Below are 15,738 nucleotides of genomic sequence, written 5' to 3'. Positions count from 1 at the left end.
GAGAAGGAGGAAAGGGAGAAAAGATGTCTTTTAAGGCCCTACTATGTGTGCTAAGCATTTTACAGACAGTACAAGACCAGTCACTACCCCACTGAGTGCAATGCTTATTCATTCTTTGGTCTTTTTATACTCTGCCGAAGGCTATTGAGTTCATATCGATGACAAGGTCTCCTATGAACCCTGAAATCTGCAAAGCAAGATTTACAGGAGGATGGATTTCCACCTAAGTCTCCCTATGTGACTCTTTTCTTATTAAAAATCCCTATTTAGTGATTAATATCCTCAGAAAGTCCCAGGAAAATACAGAAGAACACTATAGGCTATTAGAATCCTTATAAGCCCCCTACAAACTTCTAGGTAAAGCCCCACCTTTATATGTAATAATACAGAAATTCCCCTAGAATCTCCCTATAACAAACCAGCAAATAGTGAGTTAATGTTAAAAATTCTAAAACCCTAAATTAGATACACAAGTGCCTGCCAAAACTGGCCAGAATAGTCTCCAAGTTTCCCCTTCCCTGATCCCTGAATCGATAGTTAACTATGGATGATAAATGGAGAAATTGCCCTTAAAGGCTCGTATGTCCCACTCTACTAACTGGACTGCTTTCTCCACTCCATAGCCAAAAAGATAAGAAAACAAACCTTGAAAAGTTGTTAGTAACAAAACTTATTGGCAACAAGGTTAATGTATGCTTATCTCCAAGAAAAGACTCATGTTGATTATGGAGTATCCATGCCAACCCTGTATGTAACCTTAAGAAAGAAAAGGTATAAATAAAAGAAGTCAGCAGATGGCACTAGGACAGCCTCTGTGAATACCATCTGAATCTCTGGCTGTGCTCATTCAACCACACCAACACCGCTGTGCCCCCAAGATTCCCATCCTACAAAAGCAGGTTTTTTGCAGTACTCAAGGGTAGGACTTGATAGTAATTCCCAATAACATTCATTTATCACATTCCATGTACTGTGCCAGTTTGCTGAGCTACTTCTGGATCCTCACTGCTTCATGCCTGCCATTCCTATCCTCCCAATTTTTTTCTCTCTTTTGTTTCAAGTTTCAAAATTATGCTTTCTGTCTATCTGTAGAATCAGTAGAATAATAATGGTCACCATTTACAAAGCTCTTTACATATATTAATTCATTTGATCCAAGTCACTGATATGAACATTGAACAGAATGAGTTCAAGAACAGAATTTTCAGAAAATTTGTATGAACTGATGTAGAATGTAGTGAGTGAACCAAGAGGGTAATTATACAATAATGTTAATGTTCAAAAGGCAAACAACTTTGACAGATTGAGGAATTCTGATCAATGCAGTGACCAATCAGGACTGCAGAAAAACCATAATGAAATAAGTTACTCACTTCCTACAAAAAGCTACACAATTCCAATGAAATCAGCTGCCTCACCTCAGAAATGGGATGGACTAATGATGGATGTTGCAACAGATGTTTCTGAGCATGGGAATTAGATTTCCCTGACTGTCCATACTTGTCACAAGGATTTTCTTTTTCTTTAGTGGGATAGGTGAGAAGGGGGACAGAAAATATATTTTGTTTAACTGGAAAAAATTAAATTGGGCAGCTGGGTAGCTCAGTGGGTTGAGAGTCAGGCCTAGAGACAGGAGGTCCTAGGTTCAAACTCGGCCTCAGCCACTTCCCAGCTGTGTGACCCTGGGCAAGTCACTTGACCCCCATTGCCCACCCTTACCACTCTTCCACCTATGAGACAATACACCGAAATTAAGGGTTTAAAAAAAATTTAAATTAAGAAAAATGTCATGTAGACCAAAGGTGTCAAATACATAGCCTGCAACACTCCCAGGTGCAGCCTGAACTAGATGAAAAGGTAATTGGGAAATAGGTAACAAAAGAAAATACAGTAACACACAGATAATATAAATGCCACATTAAAATGTGGGATTTATGGATCCTTAAGTATGGACTTGGGCTACCAAAAAGTCATCCCTCCTCTAAAATGTATACTATTGGAGTCTGACTTTCCCAAGGTCACTTCCCCACTTCACAATCCTAATTCTTTCCCCTGCTCTCCATTCAGAAAGTTCTCAGAGTCAGGGACAGGAAGGTGGGATATCCCTAAGGTTTGTAACAATAAGGCTCCATGAAATGAAAGGAAACTAAGGTCAGAGATGATCTCTCTCTGGTCCTGCTGCACACTAGTGTGATTAGGGGTGTGGAGGGTCTGTCATCTGTACACAGGAGGAGCCAGACCTGTGAATTAATTGGGCAGCAGGGATTACTGTGGACCCAGCCACTGGATGCTAAAGCCAATCTTCCCTTTACATGGATAAGAACCAGGTTTCATAGCAGCCATGCTTTCATGTGACATTTTACACCACAAAGAGGAAAAATATAGGTGCAATGGTGAATCTCTGTGTGTGAAAGAAGACAAAGTTGAAATTCTCCTTTCCATCTCCAGAATTTCCCTGCAAAAGGGGATTAAAGGCCAGCCCCATTGCATGACCATAGCTTATACTCCAATCAAGACTAGAAACACCCTCTGGGGCCACAGCACCAAGTGAAATGGACTGAAGGAAAGACCACGGGAGAGAGTACGGGGAAGTCATTGAAGCTGCAGTGCTAAAAGTTGGGAGACAAAGAAGGTTGTATGTTGCTGGGACAGAAGAAAATATTCCAATATCAACAACAATGATGACAATGACAACTCGCATAATTTTTGTATTCAACATGTAAAAAGGACTTTCTCCACATAGAATCCTAGTATATGCAAAGCAAATGATTATCCTTTTTTCCAGATGAAGAAACTGAGGCTGGGAAAGGAGCAGACACACTTACTACACAGATAGTAGACAGGAAAGGAAGGATTCCACCCAAGTTTCATTACTATGAGCTCAGGGCTCCTTCTACAATACTGTGCCATGGAAGTAGGAGGGAAGAATATCACTTATCTCTGTTTCTCTGATGCCAGGGAAGGAGAGAGCACAAAGTTGGGGACACAATCCAGCTACTCACCATAGATTGTAAGACTCTTCTCTTTGGTGTTATTCAAGCCAGTAATTGAGTTAGATGCCTCACAGGTATAGGTTCCAGCATGATCCATGGATGCATTAGCAGAGTATGTAGATGAATTGCTGAACTTTTTCCCATTGAGATACCAAGTGAATTGAGCAGGTGGGTTAGATACAGCAGAACAGCTCAACTCAATATATTCCCCTACATTGTAATGATCGATTGCAGTGACAATCATGGGGGTATCTGGGCCATCTGGAAGAAAGAGAATAATTCCATATTGAGATTATGGCAGAAAGAGGGACATCTCCTATTCTGTAACCCATCACCAGGGACCACTGTGTCTCCCTGATCCTCCTTTGAGCTGGGAAATTCACAGCTCTTCCTCTATTTTATGAGTTTGGATCTGAACTTGGAAGATCTTAGGTCCTAAGTTCAGCACCATGTCTGGCCACCCTCCTCCAGAAAACATGACAAGGCCAATCAGAGCTCCCTAAAGATTAAGGGGGATGGGAACCTCAGAGCCTAGATCTTTAGCACTCAGAGAAGTGACTGAATTAGGCTGACCTCTGGGAATACACCACCAGGCTATAAGCATGCACCATATAGGAAGAACACATTTACTCACAGGCAACATTCAGTGTGAATGGAACATTCCTATTGCTAGTATACGGGTTCTCGATTTCACACACATAAGATCCTTCATCTTTCCTTGTGACAGTGCGTATGGTGAGTATCCTGTTATCCGGGGACAGCTGTATCCTGTTACCAGATGCGGCACTTTCGTTTATGAACCACCGATATGTCACAACTTGAATTTCATCCCTAACCAGGCATGTCAATGAGACAGTGTCTCTGTTCTCCACTGGGATCATGTGGGAGCTGCTGATGGTAGGTTTGGGGAGTGGCCCTGTGCAGAAAATAGAGAGAAAATGACTATATTGGTTCTTTTTCTTACCTTATTACCAAAGAACTGATTTGGAAGTAGCCTCTCTAAGAGTGAGACAAGGTTTGAGACCAGAGACCAAGAAGCTGTGATTTCAATGGCAAGGACAGCCCTTTCTCTGGTGCAGATCACAACTCCTCCAGACCTTAGGAAAAGTTCATCTTCCATTCCTGTGGCTGACAAAGACATTCACATGGAGCCCAAGCCCCTGGTGCTCAGTCTTTCTGGGCTGAGGCAAGCTGGTACAGCAGTGACAGACCCCTTCATTCAAAATCTGTGCTTGTATTTGAGGCCTTTCCAGCTTGGCAGGACCACTGAGTTTATGTTTCCTTGGCCTGAACTTCAAGGATCCAGGGTTACTTACTTCCACACCTTGTTGAGGATATTGGTAGAGGCTACAGAGGATGAACTAGGGACAGGCCACAGGGAGATTGTGCTTAGAAAGAGAAACATTGCTTTAACTCTGAAGAGGAAAGAAAAGGAAAGGCAGAGAGTGGGAATAGACCAGTTAGTAGCAGGGTACAAAAGGAAGAGACTCAGACTGGGAGTCAGGAGAGATCTGGTTCAATTCTAGAGATTTTGAACCCACAGTAACATCTCTCATGCCTATGACTGTGTTTTGCCCCCAGGAGGCAGTTCATGCCTATTTACAGAAGATTCAGAAAGTCCCTGCTTTGGACTATCCTCTATCCTTAGGAATATCCTTGCCTACACAATGAGAATGAGAATATTGAAGATGATCTTCTTCAAGCTCAGATATGGTCTTATTCTATTAAGTTAAATCAATTGGGTCTAATTTCCCCTGAGCCTTCATGGCCCAAGTAGAGCCCTTTCCTTATCTCTAGTTGGAAGGTAGAGGCCTTGCCAGTGAAGAAGTGTGTGTTCCAGAACAATCTCTGGGGCACATCCTGTAGGCTCGCAAGACTTCCTTCTTGGGTCATCCTTGGCCAGTTGTCTTACGATTCATTTCCAAAGTGGAATGAATAAGTTAGAAACATTTCAGCTTCCTTGAACTTTCTTCTTGTTATTTTGGTAGAGCTTGCACTCCCTCCCTGGGTCCCTGTTGTGAAGTTTAGTGTGAGGAAGAGTGAGCCTCCCACTTGTATTCAGTAAAACCAAGTGGCACTGGCCAAGAAGGTGACAAATCTGAGGCCAGCTAGCCATGTTTTCAAGTGTGTGTGTGGGGGGTGGGGGAGAATATGAAGGAACAGTGAGCATGCTTCTGGGCCAGAAGGTCATGGTAGAACTTTTTGAAAGTTGCCTTGGCAACCACAATAGATCCAATGCCTGGCATGGCATAGTGACTATTGTTGAACTTAGAGTGAGAAAGATCTGAGTTCAAATCTTATCTCAGAATGTTACTGCCTGTGTGACTTACTAGCAAGTCCCTATTTGTGTCTCAGTTTCTTCATCTGTAAAATGTGAATAGTAATCTCATTTTCATAGTGTTGTTATATCAAATGAGTCCACCTATAAAAGCTCTTTATAAAATGTGAACATTGCCTGAACAGAGGTTCAGAGGAGTGAAATTACAGCATGTGTTCCAAGTGCCAAAGGTAGATACATGCTTTCTGAGCAGACAATGCATGGCCAGAAGTATCCGAAAGGTCTTCTGCCATTTTGTGAAGGACTAAGGTTTAATGCCAGACTAAGAACACTGAAGGATACTCTGTAGGCAATCAGGAGTCATGAGTAGAGAAGAGACATGAGCACACACTTATTTAATTGAAGGATCAATTGAAGGCACTAGAGATGCTTAGCCCAAGGAAGAGAAGACTTGAGGGGGAGAGGAGACTTGTCTCCATGGACTGGTAGAGTTATAATGGGCTCTATGCCCCTGCCAATGGATGCTCTATGGGTTATAATGACCAGATAGGGACTATTTTCCTGATGTTGCCAATCTCTTTTCTCCTAGCAGCAACATTCAGCCTCCCTTTTTTTTCTTGTCTCTCCATCACAAATCAACTCTTTTTTAAAACCCTTATCTTTTGCACTAGAATCAATACTACGTATTGGTTCCAAGGTAGAAGGGTTAGGCAATGTGGGTTAGGCGTCTAGCTCAGAGTCACAGAACTACAAAGTGTCTGAGGCCAGATTTGAACCCAGGAATTCCGGCTTCTAGGCCTGACTCTCAATCCATTGAGCAACCAAGCTGAACCCACAGATCAGCTCTTAAGAGGAGGTCATGAAATCTTTTTCAGAAGGGCCTGGGATTATGAATGGAATACTGGTAGCAGTGACTCTGATTGGGAACTCTACTTTTTTTTTAATCAGAAAGATTAGAGAGTAGGGTTGGGCTGCCTCTGACTCTCCTTTCTTCTGATCTGTCTCACAAAATATGGGAGAGAAATCAAGACTATTCCTCTATTCTTTCACCTTCTCTAGGAGCCTGGTCTCCCTTCCCCAAGCTTGTGTTGCACAGTATTTACTGTCCTGGCTCTCATTGTTCTTCTTTTATGGGTTATTCATTACTCCTCTTTTTCTTTTCAATGTTTTTCTCTAGGAAACAGTTTTTTCCTTCTCCCATTTTTAGGAGAAGAGGTGCCAGACCTAGACTTTTGTAGCCCCAAAATAAAAAAGAAAAGATCTAGGAAGACACAGAAGGAAAGAATGGAGAAGCAGGAAAGGGAAGAGGGAGGGAGCAGGCTGGAGGTAAATTTGAAGAGAGATGGAGGAGAGCTGCCAGCAAGTTGTAGCTCAAGGAAACAGCCCCAGGGACTTTCTTGATTCCATAGGCCGAACAGGATCTACTTTTGATGGACTTGACTCCCTGCTCATTTCTGCTCCAAGAATGATTTGGGATGGCTTGGAGAACTGAACTGAACTGGATTCCTGGACTGATTCTGCAACAGTGCTGAGAACCTTAAACAGACTCCCATCCAACCTAATCCCTTCATGACTGAGGATGGGCTCCAACATTTGCCCCACTGTAATCAGAAGCACATAAAACTGGCTTAATCATATCTGGCCTCAGGTCTTTCTTTCTTTCTTACTATAGGTCTCCTTGTGTCCTCTAAGTGGTACTGGAGGACAGAAATGATTCTGGCTCATTACTCTAAGAAGTTTCACAGAGTAGCAGTTGACACCTTGTGTGGCATAGCAAATCTTAGCCTCTATAGGCCTGTCTGTGGAGAGAACTGACTTCAATTTCCTGGAAAGATCATGAAATCTCCAATTAAACACAAACATGGAAATCCTGAACATCAAAAAAGAGTTTAATAAAATCAAAATTAAAAAAATAAATAAAACTAGGATCTGTTTTTTAAAATAAAAAATAAAATAGGTAGGCCATTGGTTAATTTGCTTAAAGAAAGAAGAAAAGAAAATTATACCAATAGCAAAAAGAAAAAGGATGAATGTGTTACCAGTGAAGTTCAAATTAACGAAATTCTGAGAAGTTATTTTGACCAATGATGTGCCAGCAAAACTGAAATGTAAGTAAAATGGATGAATACTTACAAAAATATGAATTTCTCAGATCGACAGAATTCAAAATAGAATACTTGAAATACTTGATCTTAGAAAAAGACATTGAAGAAACCACAAATTAGCTCCCTATGAAAAAATCCCCAGGATCAGATTGATTTACCATTGATTTAGAACACGAAAGGAACAACGAATCTCAATTCTATATAAATTATCTTAAACATATAGGTAATGAAGGGGCAGTTAGGTTCTCAGTGGTTATAAGGGCCTAGAGTCAGGAAGACCAGGGTTCAAATCTGGCCTCAGACACTTCCTGGATGTGACACTAGGCAAGTAACTTAACTCCCTTTGCTTAGCCTTTTCTTCTCATCTACCTTGGAAACAATACTAAGTTTTGAGTCTAAGATAGAAGAGAAGGGTTTTTAAAAAATAGATGAATAGGAGGATTCTGGGATGATGGAGATGGAGCAAAACTTCAGATTTCCATACCCTTCCCCACAGAGATAAAAAAACAAAGAGCTTTGAGGGAAAAGAAAACCAAATATAACAACAGGACAGAGCTCCTGCTGGACACCTCAAGAGGCACGCCACGAAATAGGCCTGAATTCTTGAACTTCTGGGTTTGAAGGTAGGAAGAAGGGGAAACCCAGGACCCCTCCTACACATGCTGTGCCAGTCTCCAGCTACTCCTGGAATTCTCTAGATGGGCAAACATATTAATCCAGAGAGAGGGCCTTGCTGGCACAGCTGAACTGGTCTCACAGCATTGAACACAGATGTCAGGGAAGGGGCTAGAGGAGAAATGCAGGGAGGGCAACTTAAAAGCAGGGAAAACCCTCCATTTTACACCCCCTTCTATCAAGGTTTTACACTCAGGGTACACAAGCTCTACAGATCAACCTGGCCCTGGCTTAATTCCATCAATAGGACAAAAAAGAAGTCTTCAGGGGACAGGGAAACTCCAACACCCCTCCCGATTGGACTGCAGAGAAAGTAGCTACCAACATCTGTTGCCAATTGAGGAAGATCTTACATCAAAGCCCATTAAAAACATGTGCTTGACCTAATCAACCAGTAAAGTAGAGAAAGTGCCCATTCAGGGCAAAATAGTACTAAATCAAAAATTCAGCAAATAATCAGAGAAGCAAGAATATAGTCAACTACAGGAGGGAAAGAAGGAAAAATTATGAGTAAACAGCAGAAAAAGAAAAAAGAAAATACAATTGACAGCTTCTTTCCAGAAAGTGAACAAAGACCAAATGAAACAGAAGAACAAAGATCTCTACCCAGCAACAAAGAAATTCTAGTGAATTGGACACAGGCTTTGTAAGCACTCAAAATACAATTCAAAAAACAATTAAGAGAGGCTGAAGATAATTGGGAAAAAATGTATGAACTAAAACAAGAAAATAGTGTCTTGAAAGCCAAAACTGATGAACTAGAAAATGAGGGAAATAAAATGAAAGATGACCTACAAGGAAAATCAGACCAGAATGGGAAGGATGACCAAAAAGCCAGAGATGAAATTCAAGTCTTTAAAAAATGGAATTAAAAACTAGAAGCAAATGACTTCAAAGGGCCTAGAATGTATAAAACAAAATCAAAAGAATTAAACATTTGAGGCAAATAAGAAACACTGCATTGGCAGAACCTATGATCTGGAAAACAGATCTTGAACAGACAATTTAAGAATTATTGGTTTCCCGGAACATCATGGCAAAAGGAAAAGCCTGGACTAATCCTACAGGAAATTATCCAAGAGAACTGCCCTGACATTCTCAAACAAGGGGAAAAAGTGGAAATTGAAAGAATCCACAGGTCACCTCCTACAATTAATCCACAACTGACAACTACCAGAAATATTATAGCCAAATTCAAAAACTTCCAGACCAAGGAAAAAATATTACAAGCTGCTAAGAAGAAGTCATTCAGATACCCGGGAACCACAGTTAGGATAACACAGGATCTGGCTGCATCTACATTGAAGGACCAGAAGGCATGGAATATAATATTCCAGAAAGCAAGAGAACTGGGTCTATAACCAAGATTCAACTCTCCAGCAAAACTGAATATTCTTGCAGAGGAAAGTATGGTCATTCAACAAAACTGAAGACTTCCTAGCAGTGATAAAGAAAAAACTGAACTTAAACAGAGAGTTTGCTGCTCAAACACAGGATTCAAGAGAATCACCATAAGGTAATTAAGAGAGTGGGGAAAAACAAATAAAAAAACAAAAAACCTTTTCTTTAAGGGACCCAATAAGCTCAATTGACATATCCCTTTAAGAAAAGAAGATATTGGTAACTCTTAAAACTTGTTATTATCAACAGGAAAGATAGAAGAAGTATACCTAGAAGGAACAGTGTCTAATTCTATAGGATGAAATGTGTGTGTGTGTGTGTGTGTGTGTGTGTGTGTGTGTGTGTGTGTGTGTGTAGAGGTAAAAAAGAAGATATATTAATAGAAATGGGAAAAGAGACAAAATGGAGCGGATTCATATACCATAAAGAAGCTTGTTGGGGAGAAGACCAATAAAAGGAAAGGGTAAAAAATTTGGAGAGAGGAAACACTTAATTCTTAAGTGCATTGAAATTAACTTAAAGAGGGAAGAAGAATCAGATCCATTGGGGCAGAGAATTGATTCATGCCCTATAGAAAAGTAGAAGGGTAACAAATGGACTGATGTGGTAGGAAGCAATATTAGGGAGGGAGAGGGCTGAGGAGTAACTTAAAAAGACTCTAAAGAGTAATAAGAGGGAAATAAGAATGGAGGGGGAGAAAGGGAAATAAAATAAAGGAGGGGACTAATGGGACTGATTAAAAACAAAACACTGGTATAGAAGAAAATAGTGAAATAAGAAAGGGCAGGACAAGAAGAAGGTATAAAAATGGTGGGGAATACACAGCTGATAATTCAAACTCTGAATGTGAATGGCATGAACTCACCCATAAAATGGAAGCAAATAGCAGAGTGGATTAAAAATCAAAATCCTACCATATGTTGTCTACAAGAAACACACATGAGGCAGGTAGACATATATAGCACAAAGAAGAAAAGGCTGGAGAAAAATCCATTGGGCTTCAACTGAGATAAAGACAGCAGGAATTGAAATCATGATATCTGACAAAGCCAAAGTAAAAATAGAACTCATTAAAAGAGATAGGAAAGGAGCATCTGGGTAGCTCAGTGGATTGACAGCCAGGCCTAGAGACTGGAGATCCCAGATTCAAATCCAGCCTCAGACACTTCCCAGCTGTGTGACCCTGGGCAAGTCACTTGATCCCCATTGCCCACCCTTACCACTCTTCCACCTAAGAGCCAATACACAGAAGCTAAGGTTTTATTAAAAAAAGAGATAGGGAAGATAATTACATCCTGATAAAAGGCAGTACAGACATAGAGGAAATAAGAGTACTCAACATGCATGCACCAAATGGTAGAGCATCCAAATTTCTAAAGGAGAAGCTAGTGAAGCTCAAGGAGAAAATAAATAGTAAAACCATACTAGTGTGAGATCTAAACCTTCTTCTATCAGATATAGATAAATCAAACCAAAAAATAAATAAGAAAGAGATAAGAGAGATGAATAAATTCCTAGAAAATAGAGTTAATAGACATGTGGAGAAAAATAAATAGGGACAAAAAAGAATACACATTCTTTTCAGCTGCACATGGTACATTCACAAATATTGGCCATGTACTAGGGCATAGAAACATGGCAAACAAATGCAAAACAGCAGAAGTAATAAATGTAATCTTTTCAGATCATAATGCAATAAAATAATAATTAGTAAGGGCACATCAATAGGCAAATCAAAAATTAAATAATGTGATTCTCAAAAATCAGTTAAAGAACTAATCAAAGAAACAATAATCTCATTGAAGAAAATGATAATGATGATCTAGATATCCTACCGAAATCTGTGGGATGCAGCTAAAACAGAAATCAGGGGGAAATTTATATCCTTGAGTACATATATTAACAAATTAGTGAGGACAAAGATCAATGAACTAGCATACAAATAAAAAAACTAGAAAGTGAACAAAGTAAAAATCCCCCAGTTAAAAACTAAATTAGAGATCATAAAAAATAAAGGAGAAATTAATAAAATTGAAAGTAAAACTACTATTGAATTAATAAAAAAGACTAGAAGCTGGTACTTTGAAAAAACAAATAAATTGACAAAGTACTGATCAATCTAATTATAAAAAGGAAAGAAGAGAACCAAATTAACAGTATAAAAGATAAAAAGGGAGACCTCACCTCTAATGAAGAGGAAATCAAAGCAATCATTAAAACTATTTTGCCCAATTATATGGCAATAAATAGAGCAATATAGGTGATATAGATGAATATTTACAAAAATATAAACTGCCTAGATTAACAGTAGAAGAAATAGAATACTTAAATAATTCCATATCAAAAAAAAAAGAAATTGAACAAGCCATCAAAGAACTCCCTAAGAAAAAATTCCCAGGCCTAGATGGATTCACAAGTGAATTCTATCAAACTTTCAAAGAACAACTAATCTCATTACTATACAAACTATTTGGCATAATAAGCAAAGAAGGAGTTCTACCAAATTCCTTTTATGACACAAATATGGTACTGATCCCAAAGCCAGATAGAACAAAAACAGAGAAAGAAAACTGCAGACCAATCTCCTTAATGATCATATGTGCAAAAATCTTAAATAGACTACTAGCAAACAGACTCCAGCAAGTGATCATGTGGGTTATTTATTAGGAACAGGTAGGCTTTGTACCAGGAATGCAAGGATGGTTCAATATTAGGAAAACCATCCACATAATTGACTATATCAACAAGCAAACCAACAAAAACCACATGATTATGTCAACAGATGCTGAAAAAGCCTTTGACAAAATACAGCACCCATTCTTATTGAAAACTCTAGAAAGTATAGGAATAGAAGGGCCTTTCCTAAAAATAATAAATGGTATATATCTAAAACCATCAAAAAACATTATCTGTACTGGGGATAAATTAGAAGTCTTCCCAATAAGATCAGGAGTGAAATAAGGATGCCCATTGTCACCTCTATTATTTAACAGCTTACTAGAAACAATAGCATTAGCAATTAAAGAAGAAAAAGAAACTGAAGGTATTAAAATAGGCAGTGAGGAGACCAAGCTATCACTCTTGCAGATGATATGATCATCGGCTTAAAAAATCCTAGAGAATCAACTAAAAAGCTAGTGGAAATAATAAACAACTTTAGCAAAGTTGCAGGATACAAAATAAATGCACACAAATCATTAGCATTTCTATGTATTTCCAACACATCACAGCAGCAAGAGTTAGAAAGAGAAATTCCATTTAAAATCACCTTAAACAATATAAAATATTTAGGAATCTATCTCCCACAACAAACACAGGATTTATACAAACACAACTACAAAACCCTTTCCACACAATTAAAACTAGATCTAAACAAGTGGCGAAACATGGACTGCTCATGGATAGGACAAGCTAACATAATAAAAATGAATATTCTACTCAAATTAATCTTCTTATTTAGTTTTATACCTATCAAACTACCAAAAAACTTTTTTACTGAATTAGAAAAAAACTATAACAAAGTTCATTTGGAAGAACAAAAGACCAAGAATATCAAGGGGAATAATGAAAAAAATATGAAGGAAGGTAGTCTAGTAGTAGGAGATCTTGAACTGTACTATAAAACAGTAGTCATCAAAACAATGTGGTATTGGCAAAGACCCAGAATGGAGGATCAGTGGAATAGAGTTGGAGTAGCAGACCTCAGCAAGACAGTACATGATAAACCCAATATATACAGTAATGAGAATGTTCTAAAGGCAAACAACTTTGAAAGAATTAGGACTTCTGATCAATTCAGTGACCAATCAGGATTGCAGAAGACTCATGATGAAATAAGTTACTCACTTTCTGCATAAAGCTACACACTTCCAATGAAATCAGCTTCCTCACTCCAGAAATGGAATGGATTCAGGGTGAATGTTGCAACAGCTTTTTTTGATCATAGGAATTAGATTTCCTTAATTTCCATATTTGTCACAGGTATTTTCTTTTTCTTTACTGAGATAGGTGAGAAGTGGGACAGAAAATATGTGTTGGTTAATTGGAAAAATTAAGGAAAAAGTCATTCAGACCACAGGTGTCAAATACATAGCTTGCAAATCTCCCAGATGCAGACTGAACCAGATGAAAAGGTAATTGGGAAATATTAAACAAAAGAAAATATAGTAACACATAGATAATTTAAAAGCTAAATTAAAATTAGGGCTTTAGGGATTTTTAAGCACAGGCTTAGGCCAACAAAAAGTCATCTCTCCTCTAAAGCATATACTGTTGGTGTCTGACTTTCGGAAGGTCACCTCCCCACTTCACAAATCTATCTCTTCCCCCTGCTCTCCATTCAGAAAGTCCCCAGAGTCAGGGACAGGACGTTGGGATACCCCTAAGGTTTGTAAACAATAAAGCTCCATGAAATAAAAGGAAACTAAGGTCAGAGATGATCTCTCTATGGTCCTGCTGCACACTAGTGTAATTAGGGGTTTGGAGGGTCTGTCAATTGTCCATAAGAGAGCAAAGCAGGGAATTAATTGGGCAGCAGGGATCATACTGTGGACCCAGGCACTGTTTGCTGAAGCCGATCTTCCCTTTACATGGATAAGAACCAAGTTTCATAGCAGCCATGCTTCCATGTGACATTTTACACCACAAAGATGAAAAATATAGGTGCAATGTTTAATCTATGTAAGTGAAAGGAGACGAAGTTGAAATTCCCATTTCCATGTTCAGAATTTCCTTGCAAAAGGGGATTGAGTCCTGCTCTACTGCATGACCATAGCTCATACTCTAACAAAAACTAGAAACATCCTGTGTGGCCACAGCACCAAGTGAAATGGACTGAAGGAAAGACCAAGGGAAAGAGAGCAGGGGCAATTATTCAAGCTGTAGTCCTAGAAGTTGGGAGACAAAGAAGGTTGTATGTTGCTGGGACAGAAGAAAATATTCTAATATCAACAACAATGATGAAAATGACAACTAGCATGATTTTTGTATTCAAAATGTAAAAAGGACTTTCTCCTCATAGAATCCTATTATATGCAAAGCAAATGATTATCCTGTTTTCCAGATGAAGAAACAGAGGCTGGAAAAGGAGTAGACACACTTACTACACAGATAGATGAGAAATGAAGGATTCTACCCAAGTTTCATGACTCTGAGCTCAGAGCTCCTTCTACCACAACACATTGTGCCATGGGACCAAGAAGGAAGAATATCATTTATCTCTGTTTCTTTCATGCCAGGGAAGGAGAGAGGCGAACACAAAGTTGGAGGCCAAATCCAGCTACTCACCATAGATCATAAGATTCTTCTCTTTGGTGCGATTCAGGCCAGTATATGAGTTAGATGCATGACAGGTATAGGTTCCAATATGATTGAGGGACGCAGTATCAGAGAATGTGGGTGAATTATTCAACTTTTTTCCATTGAAAAACCAATTGAATTGGGCGGGTGGATTAGATTCAGCAGAACAGATCAACTCCATTTGTTCCCCTATATTGTAATGTTCAACATGAGGGGCAATAGTCAGGGGATCTGGGCCATCTGGAGGAAAAAGAAGAATTCCATATTGAGATTATAGCAGAAAAAAGGGGCATCTCTAATTCTATAATCCATCACCAGGGACCACTGTGTCTCCCGGATCCTCCTTTAAAATGGGAAATTCACAGCTCTTCCTCCACTTTATTAGTTAGAATCTGAACTTGGAAGATCTTAGGTCTTTCTCCAGTTCAGCACCATGGCTGGCCACCCTTCACACAAGTCCACCAAGACAAGGCCAATCACAGCTCCCTAAATATTAAAGGGGGGTGGGAACCTCAGAGACTAGATCTTTAGCACTCAAAGAAATGACTGAATTAGGCTGACCTCTGTGAACACACCACCAGGCCATAATCATGCACCATATAGGAAGAACAAATTTACTCACAAGTAACATTCACTATGAATGGATCACTTCTATCTCGCTTAAATGGGTTCTCGGTTTCACACACAAAGGGTCTTTTGTCTTCCCTTGGCATACTGCGTATAGTGAGTGTCCTGTTATCCGGGGACACATTTATCATGTCACCAGATGGGGCACGTTGGTCTATGAACCACCGGTACGTGACTATTACACCTGTAGCCTGGCAAGTCAATGAGAAACTGTCCTTGTTCTCCACTGGAACCATGTTGGAGCTGATGATGATAGGTTTGGAGAGTGGCCCTGTGCAGAAAATAGACAGAAAATGACTGTGTTGGTTCTTTTTCTTACCTTATAACCAAAGAACTGGTTTGGAAGTAGCCTCTCTAAGAC

At 39.3% G+C, this 15,738-nt stretch overlaps 2 protein-coding genes across 2 annotated transcripts in view; both read right to left on the bottom strand.

The window, feature by feature from the left end:
• The window catches only part of LOC123239951 (carcinoembryonic antigen-related cell adhesion molecule 5-like), a 36,644-nt gene extending 21,674 nt beyond the window's left edge, over nt 1–14,970 (bottom strand). Inside the window, exons 1-3 of the mRNA XM_044667276.1 lie at nt 14,739–14,970; nt 3,628–3,909; nt 3,003–3,254 (exon numbers count right to left, since the gene is read on the bottom strand). Coding sequence (XP_044523211.1) covers nt 3,003–3,254; nt 3,628–3,909; nt 14,739–14,931 — 727 coding nt within the window. The 5' untranslated portion in view covers nt 14,932–14,970. The remainder of the gene's footprint in view (nt 1–3,002; nt 3,255–3,627; nt 3,910–14,738) is intronic.
• A 394-nt stretch (nt 14,971–15,364) lies between these two features.
• The window catches only part of LOC123240847 (carcinoembryonic antigen-related cell adhesion molecule 5-like), a 40,578-nt gene continuing 40,204 nt past the window's right edge, over nt 15,365–15,738 (bottom strand). The window contains exon 6 of the mRNA XM_044668561.1: nt 15,365–15,648. Within this exon, the coding sequence (XP_044524496.1) occupies nt 15,365–15,648 (284 nt within the window). The remainder of the gene's footprint in view (nt 15,649–15,738) is intronic.

The sequence above is a fragment of the Gracilinanus agilis genome, chromosome 3 (assembly GCF_016433145.1).
Source record: "Gracilinanus agilis isolate LMUSP501 chromosome 3, AgileGrace, whole genome shotgun sequence".
Taxonomy (NCBI): Eukaryota; Metazoa; Chordata; class Mammalia; order Didelphimorphia; family Didelphidae; genus Gracilinanus; species Gracilinanus agilis.
The sequence above is the reverse complement of the archived record's forward strand: the minus strand, read 5'-3'. Positions and strand labels throughout refer to the sequence as shown.